Source organism: Hemibagrus wyckioides, linkage group LG04, assembly GCF_019097595.1.
Source record: "Hemibagrus wyckioides isolate EC202008001 linkage group LG04, SWU_Hwy_1.0, whole genome shotgun sequence".
In the NCBI taxonomy this organism is placed as follows: domain Eukaryota; kingdom Metazoa; phylum Chordata; class Actinopteri; order Siluriformes; family Bagridae; genus Hemibagrus; species Hemibagrus wyckioides.
Genome location: NC_080713.1, coordinates 20,018,326 through 20,031,393, shown reverse-complemented (window position 1 = coordinate 20,031,393; position 13,068 = coordinate 20,018,326). Strand labels below are relative to the sequence as shown.

General features: G+C 39.6%; 1 protein-coding gene across 7 annotated transcripts in view; it reads right to left on the bottom strand.

Annotated features, from left to right (window-relative positions):
- Window positions 1-12,685, bottom strand: part of btbd11b (BTB (POZ) domain containing 11b) — a 61,274-nt gene extending 48,589 nt beyond the window's left edge. For 3 of the 7 annotated variants that reach the window (XM_058388081.1, XM_058388076.1, XM_058388077.1), the window contains exon 1: window positions 11,587-12,684. In XM_058388081.1, the coding sequence (XP_058244064.1) occupies window positions 11,587-12,457 (871 nt within the window). In that variant the 5' untranslated portion in view covers window positions 12,458-12,684. Of the gene's footprint in view, window positions 1-11,586 lie in introns of all 7 variants that reach the window. The other 4 variants (XM_058388078.1, XM_058388079.1, XM_058388080.1 and 1 more) reach the window with 2 other exon arrangements.
- Between the last annotated feature and the right edge of the window lie 383 nt (window positions 12,686-13,068).

Below are 13,068 nucleotides of genomic sequence, written 5' to 3'. Positions count from 1 at the left end.
AAGTAGATGTTTTTAGTATAGATGGATAATGTGGACTCTTTGGACATGTCTGGAAACCTGACTGTCACAGCCATATGTGCTTACTGAAAATCCTGTCCCAGAGATGATACCCCATTTGTTGTTTCACTCTTCAGGGAAGGTTTCATTCAAACAGTGATGTTGATGAGAAGGTCTGGCATGCAGCTGGCATCAGTTCACTCCAAAGGTATTCAGTAGGGTTTACATAAGGTTTCTGTCCAGGCCACATGTTCTTCCACACCAACATTGGTACACCATTATAGGTTTTATGCACTCCATATATTTCTGGAACAGATTTGGAGACCCTTATTTCCAGAAAAGGGAAATGTTTAATGTCATAGATTTAAGCCAATTGTCTGCTTTAAATCTTGATGAGATTGGGGAATACTCACATATTTGTGTGATATTCAGGTGTTTAAATACCTTTGGTCATGCGGTATTTGGTCAAGTGCTGCATAATCATTTTGCTTCAATAAATAGGTTTTTGTGTTTCTTCATGTACTTATTGTACTCATCAAATATGAAAAAGATTGAGGAAAACATAAGGGGGCAAATACTTTTTCACAACACTGTATGTTATTATATTGAGTTGAATAGCCTAGCTTCCTTTAGATTTTCAGAATTCCCATACTTGTATTAAGGCTGTGCAAGGTTGGCAGTATATCTAATGCAACATTATATGAATGCCCTTAATAAAATATAAGCAAGAATAAAAGTATCAGTTGTTTCATTCAGTGTCATATTTCCTCTTACTGTAAACATCCACCAACTTCCCATTTCCTCTTAGACTGAGGTAGACTGGATCCATTCGGCAACAAACATGTGATCCTCAGTAAGGACCTACCCTTTCTGTTTTCAGTTAATGCTGATGTTTCCAAATTTGCAGTTTATGGTTGCTATTTTCTGATTTGCTTTTGCATTTGTTTGTTGTTAATGTGTTTGAACTTACAGGCCACCATCATTGTGACATACAACAAAACCATCCAATAAAATCCACACCAAGCTATTTTTTAATTTTGTACATGTTACTATGGACTCGCCTCTATCAATCCCCTAACAGTGCCAGTGTTCAGTCATCTGTAATCATTTCCAAAACAGTTACTTCATTACAGCTGCATTGATTTATTCTCCTCTCACATGACAGAGACCAAGGTTTTAAATCTCCATGTATGTGTAGGGGTTCAAGCACTTTACTTAATGCTCTTCTGACCTGACCTGACAGTGGTGACGTCATTCCTAAACCCTGTAAATGTTTCAAATTGATTTCACTTTCAGAGAGGAACACCTAAATGCTCTTCTCCAGCCCACAAAAGGTGAATTATTGGTGCTTTCTTCCATGTCTTTAAAATAGGTATTTCCTGCTCTGAATGTGGTTTCTCAGAAAGATTTCCACATCGAACTTTGCACTGAGTTGCTTCATTTTCCTTTTTTGAAAAGTGTTCACAATTACACAATCATTCAGGAAAAAAAAAACAGTAGTGTTTTCTAGTTGTTCTTTGTCATTTAAAAGTAGGCCAGTAAAAAATACAACATATGTTGTTGATGGATCTTGTGCAAGAATAAAAATGGAACCACAGCTTCTCTCTGTTCCTGTTTTTGCTCATTTTTTCATTATGTTGAGGAATAAAATTTGAAAATCCTCAATGTAGCTTTAAAGTAATAGAAAAAAGAATGTAAAAATTTATGATAATCACTATAATCATAGACTTTCCATAGGCTTTCTATAGGTCATCTTTCTATTTGAAAGTTCTTTTAAAATTTCCTCAGCTGCATTATGAGATTGTTGCAAATGGGTTTCCTGTGTGCTTGTCTAAGTCCACCATTTCTCTACTGAGCATCTCACAGCCCTGCCAAGGCCTAAGGGACTGCCAGCACTAGCTTCAACCTTCCTGTCAAACGGAGACTCATGAGGACACTTTGGTGGCTTCGTGTTTAGAAGGCCTACTTTCAGTTCAGCAGCAAGTTTAAATGGACTAAATTGGATGGAAGAGCTTTCTCTTGCTTGTGCAGACAGGGTACCTTATTTATTTCTTTTAAAGTTATTTTAGGTAGGGCAGAACAGAACTGTACCTTTTATTCCGGTATTGGGATCCTTTTACAAAAGCATAAACCCGTAGGAAACCTGCACAGACATAGTACAACTTTTACATAGAACTGAAGCATTTTGAAATGAACTGGTGATTTCTGGTGTAGAGCAAGCAACTGTGGTACACAAAGCAGGAGGGCAATGATTGCAAGTCATTGCGAGTCATGTGAATGGATGACACTGTCTCTGCCTTAGTGTTGCTGTAAATGAGATTACCCTGATGAGACGATGATGATGATTAGATAAGGTCATTTTCAATTACTCCCTCACTCCTAAGGCCACTTATGAATGACAATAATTAAAAGTGAACTATGGGCAAAAATACAGCTGCTCAGGGCCAAAAGCAACAACCAAATCATAGCACAAAGACACTGAAAATATCTTGTGAGCATGGTTTTCTCAGCTTCAACGTTTTATTCCAGCTAACCTGCTAAGACTACCCATAGCTGTTCAGCAGTAAACATATCCGGGCATGCAATCATTTGCTTATAACTCCCCTTCACCTCCGATATGCTCAGGGTTCAGACTATTTGTTTGTAATTGCTTTTCTCCTATGCCATTTATCAAAAGAATTATTGGAAGTGAGAAATAAATGTGAAAGTCATAAGGTGTTTAAAGATAAATGAGCTTTAGGATGATTAATGTTTGCAATATGATTCCCAAACCATCTGCCTGTGAGTCACTTTGCCTAATTCTCCTATTAGGCACCTGAACCAGTGAAATTACATAAGACTTTTTGAAGTAAGTCTTTGGAACCACTCATGTTGTACAAAAACCAAGCCCATGCACTAATAGCATTGGAGTTGCATTGGAAATGGAAATTAAAAAAATCTCCTAGGCACAGGAAAGACCTGAAAGCATCCTTTCTTTTGTAATGATTACAAAGAAATGCCTGGATCACTATTAGTCAGTATTAGTCATATTTCATCTTTTTCTGCCTCGTAGTCTTTTTAATATTCTCAGAAAATGGCACACTAATAAGAGATGAATGCAGCCATATTTGGGCAACCTCAAGTTTGCAGTTTCCGCTGCATGTGAGGAAGAACCTAGTGAACCCAAAATCAAGATCCCAGTGTGTTCTCCTGAGCTGAGCCTTAAATTCAGAAGCTCATTAGAATGTTAGGCCTAAATGAATTCACTGCCTGCATACATCTCATACTCGGCCATCCATCAGCTTAATTACAGACACCCAGCTAGGAACGGTTCCACTGTTGTCACCATGGGACACAATATGAATATTCTAATTATTCAGTCACAGAGCATTTCCACTGACTAAACTTCAACCACCCACTCGCCTACACACACACATATACACACAGGTGGCCAAAAATTCTTTTAAAAAGTACATTTTCACTATAATGCAAATATTGCTAAATAATGATCTCTGTGCGAGAAAAAAACCAATTAATCTGCATGGAAATGTTGCCGTTGCTGGCATGCAGTCAAACTCCTTTCATGAAATAAGATCTACACAGGAACCAGCGTGTGTTTCCAATAAAAATGTAATGAAAACCAAAGAAACACCAGAAACACACCTTCACATAATGTATTCCATGTGCAAATTGTGTAAAATGTTGTGGAAATCAACCCAGAAGGATCCCTGACCTTCGCTGTGTGCTGAGGCGGTGTTCGGCATGTTCAGGTTGTTTGTATGTTTTATCATAGCACCTCTTTTATCACACATGACAGCATATGCTATATTTACACTGTGCCTTGAAGAGTGAAATGTATACTTAAGTTCAAAGTGCAACATTATCACCGAAAGAGCCAGTGTGGCTGTGTTAGTATGACTGTATGATTGCAGTCCAGCCAAAATGGTGAAAAATAGAACACAAATACACACAATGCACACTGTTGATCATACACACAGATTAAAGTCTGTGCTCCTCACTAGTCACATCTGTGTAGCACCTGTATCAACAAGGCACATTAGAGAAAAAAAAATGTTCTAAAGTTCTTTCTCAAAGACAAATCTTGCTATTTCTCACAGAGGGATGATATCGCATGCACCATGAGAAGTGTAATTCCATCCTCAATGTACATAAGCCACAGATAGGTGTGATTAGGTCATGGTCGACTGCTTCCTGTCTGCTTGCCTCGCCATCTATTCCATTTTAGCTGCTGTAAATCCTGCACTGTATGGAACTCCTCCAGGACTCACTATAGAAATAACTTGACCTGAGATGATGGCAGATTATCTCCTTGAGCTAAATGAATAATGATTTATCTATGCAGGAAAAACTCCACAGCATGAATATTTGGTAACTATAAATCAGATAAAACTGCTTTGCTTTAGGGATCTATTAGGGGTGGAATGCAATACCACTAGTTGTGTCCGTATCTGGATTTGTTAATACTCCAAATATCTGTATCAGGATTTATTCCTAAGGTGGGTCTGATAGATGGGAAATGATGGCCTGAATAATGATCATGTGGATTCTGGCTTTGAGAGTTCCTCAAACTCAACTACACACTTCAGTTATTAGTTTTGTTTATTCCAGCCCTCAGATTTAGTTGGTTCTACTTCCCAAAATTTAAAAAACGGGTAACCTAATTCTTTGTCCTACAAGTTTCATATCTGATTGCTTAAAAAAGAAACCCTCCAGCTTGTTTTTCGTTGTGTCCTGCAGCATCCCAGTCTCACTGTCTACCTCTTGTCTCAATCAGCACCTTATGAACCTGAAAAAAAGTCTACCTACTACTCAAATGTGTATTTGTACCTTTTTAGAACACATTAACCATTCATTTTGAACAATGTACTCATACTTGGTTCCATTCCTAATAATAAAATTATCCCTACTGCACATTTATACAATTACAGTAAAGATATTCATAACACTTTCATAAAGATCTGCATTGCCAGTTGCAGCACAGTAAATAATCAACATATCCAGACTTGTTGCAAACTATGCTTTTGCATTTGATCTTAGTGATTACTTATCACAGTTCACTGCTAGCTTTATCATCATAGCATAGCTCCAGTAATTTTGTGATCGGTTGATAACTCCTGAAAACAGTTCTGTGTGGAAATACACTCCATTTGGCTCAAGTGCTGTAGTGAGTGTTGTAATTTATGTAGCCTGTGTTGTATATTTGTTTCAGTCGTGATGGCAAAATCACACCAACTTTTGCCCGAACACAAGAAGTTCTTTGTGAACAGCTTGCTAACTACCCCACAATACATTTTAAACAGACACAAGCAAACACTTATGTAATATACATAAGTATGCATTTTTACGTATATATAATATTTATGTGATATCTGTCTGCTCAGAAATATTTTTGAGAAAGCCTATGTGAGTCTGTGTGCTTTGAATGTGTGTGAGACAGCATGTAATAAATATCTCACTGTTTTTCACAGTGGAGTAATAATCTATCACCCCCTGTCCAGACCTGCCACTTCACACTGGGAACCTTCTGTTACTGGGCTCCAACACAGTGTCTTAAATGCCACTAGAAGCCTGCATGAGGAAATCTACTGTACAGATCACACACTACTATGCCAAATCTGGGAACCATGCAACACAGTCATGGCTTCCATGAGGCATGAATTATAATAAAGGATGTGTGTTAAGAGCTTCCCTCAAAGAATCAACAGTGGCAGCTTGGTGGTGCTGGGATTTGCACTTCCTCCTTCCTCTTCCACCATCACACACAGTAAGGCAACATTGGAACATCCCCAGTCCCCAGCAAACTACACCACCAGTTTGACTAGTCAGACTTCACATTTTATTTGTCACACAACACTTCCTTCTGGCAGCCAGTCAAGTCTGACAGGATTCACCTCAAGGAGGGTGAAGCTATGAATGTATGATCCGATCACTGTCTATCCCTTCTCGCTGTCTCCTTATTTAGACAGCTTCTGGGTTTCAGAAAAATGTCATCTCTTGCACCCTTTTAAAGTAAAACTTACAAAATTCTCAGAAAAATACAGAAGAACATGCAAAAGTTCTTGATAGCAGAACCTTTCCAACCTTCTCTCGGTTCTGTGTGGTCATGATCTACCAGCATTGGGCCTCAATTATTAACATTTTAGCAAACTTGTGTGTACGTGTTCGTGTTATTCAAACTGAACAAAAAATTGGGATTTCCAAAAGTTTCTGAACGTTTCTTCCTACTTGTGTGCGTTTGTTAACTGCAGTCACTAGTAAATTGCCAGACACACACACACACACACACTCACAGAGCACACAAACACCTTAAAAGGCAAAGGTCACAGAGCTGAAATTAGTTATTCAGAGATGGAATTATCTTGATTTATACATGCCAATAAAACTACATATTATTTAACAGTGTAGCACCTAGAAAAGTCCAATATCTAGAGCCGAATAAAAGAAAAAGCAAATTAGATGAGGTGAAAAAAAACAGCTTGACATTAAATACAGAAAAAAAGCTACTGAACCCTTGTGATCGTGGCAACAATCACACATAAAAGCACATAATGCAGGGAAAATCCTTTTTTTCTTTTCTATTCAAAACAAAGTGCCAATGAGAACGTGCCAATGAACCCTCCCAATGGCATATTGGAAAAGCAAGAAGTGTCACAGGAAGCCTGATGAAGGCACAGTAAGAAGTATACAGCACATTGCAGCTTGAGGCATACCAGACTTATTGGTCATTTCGTACTGGCTCTAATAAAGTGTCTGCACAGCATTAAAAGACGATGCTGTGGAAATCAGAACAAACCTATACACCGCCTGAGTCCCTGCGGTCCTTCTTCCGTTTATACAGCACCGTTCTAAATTCAACGACGGAATATATTTGTCTTAATTTAAGGAGTTGTTTGCTTGCTTGCTTTATTTTTCATCATATTTAATCATTTTTTAGTTAACACATTTCATGTGAAACAACTGGGTGTTACAAACTGTTCATTATATTTGTGCAACTGAAATACATCGCTGTATAAAGTTGACTGATCACAATTTAAAGCTGATCAATCGAGCTTGATAAATGAGGCCCATTATTCTCAAGTAAATGAGATGAGCAAGTGTTTGTCACATTTTTGTGTTTTAGTATTTAAGTTTCAGAACATTCTCAAAAACCTTCTTAACCTTCTGTGTAAACCCATAAAGGTCATTTGTAGAACCCCAAAACAGAGGGTTCCCTTACAGAAAGGATTCCATGCAGAATTACTTTAGAAAACCAGAACACTCAGAAACTTAGAGACCAAAAACGAAATTAGTATTTTTGCACTATTATGTCCCTATTTTGTCCTTAAAATAAGGACCCCCTATTTGTTCCGGAATATAAGGCATACATCAATAGAAACTGAAATGCTAGCCATTTCCAAAGATTATGGCTTCAATGATCAATAAAGTATATAGTAATCTTTTGCCTGATATTCTGCCTCAGACTTTATTATTCACAACAGACAGAAAGTTTTCAAAAAACTTTTCAAAAGTGTAGTCTAGACCTTATATGTCTCTGAGAAAATGTACTAAAGTTATCAATGTCAGGATATGTCAGAATGTTTGCAAAAAAAAAAAAAGGGTCAATGTTGGTCACTAGTGGGCATTCCTATATTTTATTCAGTGCTATTTATTGCTAGCACCAAGTCTGATATGGCCACATTAAAGATATACTGGTAGCTACCTATGTAACAGATATCATCTGGATAAAATGAGATGCCTTTCTAATTTTGATCACAAATCTTGTTAATAATAAATATTACGGAAGGAAATTCTTATTAAAAAAAAGACCCATGCTGAGCATCACTGTCTATTTGTACAGAGGGTAATGTTGCTGCCTCTCAGCTCCAGGGTCTTTGATTTGAACCTGAGCTCAGGATACTGTTTGTATATGTGGTGTTTCTTTGGTTTCCTCCACCTTCTCAATAACATGCCAGTAGGTGGATTAGGTATGCTGAATACTAAATGTGTGTGTGCATGATGCCTTAAAATGTACTGGAGTTCTATTAAGGATATATTCCTTCTTCACACCCAGTGTTCCTGGAATAGGCTCACGATCCCTTGTGAACCTGGCCAGGATAAAGTGGTTACTAAAGTAAAATGAATGCATTAATATCTTCTACCCATTTAAATTCCAGACACTGCTGCTAGAGTGCATAAGTAAAACATAAGTGTTTTACAAAGTGCATAAAATAACCACTGTAGCAATTAATAAGATTAAAGCCAGTTCCCTGAAAAACCCATGTTCCTGCAGTGGAGTTTGTTACGCTCAAATGTGCACTGTACAATAAATGACTTTGTCTGCACACTGCCATTGAATATCTCATAGCTACACTAGTTGCTGTGACATGTCTGGACACTCTTAGACTGGCTTATACAGAACACACATATACACCCTTAAGTGCCTGGCACAGAGCAAACATAGCTACACAATAGACCTGTGATACTAAGCTGCCTACGTCTGTAGCTGCACCTCAGCCCCCACATCTACTGCAGCGAGGTGGAGGAAGCCTATGTTCCTTTATGGTACGCATTTTGAACATTAATGCATATCCTTTGGGGAGGTTGTGTAGGACTTGCACATTACAACAAATTACATTCATGAAAACGGTAACATGTACATATACAGAGAGAATACAGTCACTGACTTTATTAGTAACACACACCTGTTCGTGTGTTTCTGTTCATGCCAGAAAAGCTGGTTTGAGTATTGCAGAAACTGTTCGTCTCCTGGGATTTTTATAAAAGTTTACATGATGCAAAAAAAAAAAAACTAACAACAACAAAAAAAACACAAAATCCAGTGAGCAGCAGCCCTGAGGGTAGAAATGCTTTTTGATGAGAGATCTCAAAAAAGAATTGGCATACTGATTCAAGCTGACAGGAAGTCTATGGTAACTCAAATAAATACTCTTTATAACTGTGGTAAACAGAAAAGCATCTCAGAACATGTCAAGCCTTGAGGTGCATAGTTTCAACAGCAGAAGACCACACTGGGTTGCACAGCTACCAGCCAAGACGCTATACTGGGTACAGGCTCACAGGTTAAGGTGAATCATGGCACATGATTGGTTTACTGGATAAGTGCTTGAAAAATTGTTCCTAATAAAGTGGTTGATGAGGGTATATAAAATCCATTTTGCTCTAGTGTTCTTTATCATCAAGCATAAACAAATTGATAAATTGACATAGATAGATAGATAGATAGATAGATAGATAGATAGATAGATAGATAGACAGACAGACAGACAGACAGACAGACAGACAGATAGATAGATAGATAGATAGATAGATAGATAGATAGATAGATAGATAGATAGATAGATATTAGATAGTTTACACCGATCAGGCATAATATTATGAGCACTGAGAGGTGAAGTGAATAACAGTGATTATCTCCTCATCATGGCACCTGTTAGTGGGTGGGATATCTTAGGCATTTTGTCCTCAAAGTTGATGTTAGAAGCAGGAAAAATGGGCAAGCGTAAGGATTTGAGCGAGTTTGACAATGGCCAAATTGTGATGGCTAGACGACTGGATCAGAGCATCTCCAAAACTGCAGCTCTTATGGGGTGTTCCCGGTCTGCAATGGTCAGTATCTATCAAAAGTGGTCCAAAGAAGGAACAGTGGTGAACCGGTGACAGGGTTCTTGGGCGGCCAAAGCTCATTGATGCACGTGGGGAGAGAAGGTTGGCCCATGTGATCTGATCCAACAGACAAGCTACTGTTGATTAACTTGGTGAAGAAGTTAATGCTGGATCTGATAGAAAGGTATCAGAATACACAGTGCATGACGGGTCAGGTCTGTTTTGGCAGCAAAAAGGAACCAACACAATATTAGGCAGGTGTTCATAATGTTATGCCTGATCGGTGTATATCACCGGGACAGTGTTGGCTTTCCTATTTTATACCAAATGCAAGCTTATATACATGGTTTGTGTGTATGTATATATTATCCCATCATTACAATAGTTGTGATGCAAAAACTGGCACAGTGACAGATGGAGAATAAGCTCATCAGCAATAATCACCCTAGCCTGAAGATAAATCAAGACTACTCTGAATATATCATCATTTGCCTCCTTTGAATCGCATTGTGACTATAAACATAATGTGGCTCAAGAGCCACAGGAATGTTAGTCATAGAATGGGAACTTGGCTGAAGGATGCACCACTTGATTATGTCACTCTCCACAGAGGAAAACTACATGTTTTTCAACACAGAGATGTCAGCCACAGAATGAATGACAGTGAGTCACTGGTCACCAAGTCATAACCATCAGTCTGAAAGAATGACTTCAGCAAGTATACCCTCTTGTGATTTCTGCCTAAAAAATCCTCTTATGGTATACATTTTGTGTCTTGAACACCTAAATTAAACCAAACCAAACACATTCCAACTGCTACATTTAATTCAGAGGAAGGCTCCACAAACAAACATCTGTGGCCACTGCATTTAAATACAGTCATAAAACATCCCTGCTGACATACCCACTCTTTCAAACACTTGTAACACACCCAGAGAACACACACACACACAATACACACATACATATATATATATATATATATATATATATATATATATATATATATATATATATATATATATATATATATATATATATATATATACAAACTTGAATTTTTTATATACATTTTTTTTATATATACATACAAACACAAGTGCAATCTCAAATAAAAAAATCAAGTTTGTGTTATTGGGTATTTGAGACTCAGAATCTCTGGACTATGGCCCAAACATCCGTATGCAGACTACAGTCTCTCTCTCTCTCACATACACAGACACATACACACACTCACACACACACACACACACAGATGATGTCAGTGCCTGGGCAAATGGCCCAGGAGATCATTTAACTGGATAAACATAATAGCAGGGTTCCTTGCAAGGTCCATCAAAAACAGAAAAGACAAGTTTGGCTCTCTTGAAAAATACAATATATAAATAAAGAAATGTATTAATTACTTAAAAAATAAAAAGCTTTCCATGAATTAAATCTTCCATATTTTATATTAAATGGCTGTCATTTGTGTGAGCTAATTTCTGCTATTTCAACCTATATGTGCTGATTTACATGTGCACTTTTTCTGTACTCTTTGCTTTTAAATCATGTTCGCTACACTATAAAAACAAAAGGTCATGAAAGATCTTCCAGGTTTACTGAGGTTGTACTACCAGTGCAACCAGTTAAAGTGTCTCTTGGGACTTTGCTGCAAAAGTTATTTAAAAATGATAAATGGTTCTGTAAGAGCCCTAATACCAGTTACAACCCTCAAAGATTTAATGCATGTTTTTGTTTGCTCTTTTTTTTTTAAATATGTCTACTGCATATGATCATACACAATGTCATAAAAGATCTACTGTATACTTTAGGGGGCCTTGAGGTTATATTACAAGTGCCCCCTAAAGTTACTCTTTGAATAAGAGTAGCTCCTTGCAATATTATCCTCCTAAGGTTTGAGTGTAGAGCTTTATATGAGAAATATTTACTTTACAGTGGAGTAGTGAACCTGTTGCTCTGGTCCAGAAGTTTTTTCTGACTTACCACTAGCATTTTTGCCACATATGAGGTGCTGGTAAGGCTGAAGGAGACCGTACAGCTCCGAATCGTTGTTGATAGCTTGCTCAAAGGCCTCCACAGTGACCGTTGCTGGCATGCCATTGCCCTCCTCCAAGAAAGCGCTGTTTAGGACGCGGCTCACCACCTCGCGGAAGAGGCTCTCCATGCAGGCGGCCAGGTAGATGGCGGCGTGCTCGTGGATCCTCGACGCCACGCTGCTGTCCACCATCCAGCGAAAGAATTTCCCGATGCTGAAAACGAGCCCGCAGCGCTCCGATTTGCCGTGGCTGTATCTGTCCTCCGTGCTCATGGTGTACCTGGAGAGCGCGCCGAGCGCGGCGGCAGCGCAGTTCGCCGCGATGGTCCACGAGAGCACGATTTTGACGGCGCTTTGCACTTCGTACCTGGTGCAGCGCGCGTAGCGCAAGCTCAGCCGCCGTGCCTCCATTGCTATGCGCACCAGTGCACGACTCAGCAGCGCCGAGAGGCTGGCGAGCAGCTCGGCGCTCGGGGTGGCGCATCGCGGGTCGCCCTGCTTGGCGAGCACTTCTTGCACTTCCGCGAGGTTCCACGGCACCTCGTCGAGCTCGGGAAGCCTGGCGCAGTGGCCAGGGCACTCCAGCGTCTCGCCGTCGTCTACCGGCGCGGCGTTCACCGTGTCCGAGCTGCCGCGGCGACTGCGCATGCGGTCGGTTAGGCGGCAGCAGCTCGCTCCATGCGCAAACGGTGCGTGCGCCTCGGGACAGCAGCACAACGACGAGCTAGACGACCTGAACGAGTCCGCCGCTCCGCCGTAACCCGAGTCGAGTGTCAAATCCTCCAGGGTCCTTGTGACCGATTTAGCCCTCTTCGCCATGGCTGCGCCGCATAGTGTCCCGTGAGCTCGGCGCCAACAGAAATAAAGTTCAAGCGAAAGAGAAGACAGAAGGCTTCGATATAAACAATGACGTTCTGCCGGTAGGGAAAGTGAAATAAAGAGCTGAAACGGTTTGAGGTGATATTGAAAGTCGCCTGCAGCGGTGTGTATCGCGCGCTCACTGCACCGCAGTTAAGGGCGCTGAAGTAGCTGTGGAAGGAAGGAGGGGCCATAAGAGAGATGAAGCATACATCCAAAACACGCGTGTGAAAACTGAACCACTGTAAACAAGTAGTCTTTGGCGACGTCTAAAATCCCATACAAACCCATACTAGTACCACACACGCCTATTAGTACTGCTCTATTATATAAAATACAATAATCCAGTTATTTGCATTAAAACGCGGTTTTAGACATCGCATCAAACGATCAAATCTAATGATCCTGAATCGTGTTTCATAACTTCTCTTCTATTGCATCTATGAAAATAAGCCATCTGTGGTCTGGATCTTTTTTTCCCGAAATGTAAAGATTTTACATTTAGATGCAATCGCCACTTGAATGAACAACACTTTGTTTTAAATGGCCGTTTTGTCCTTGAAAGGCACAGC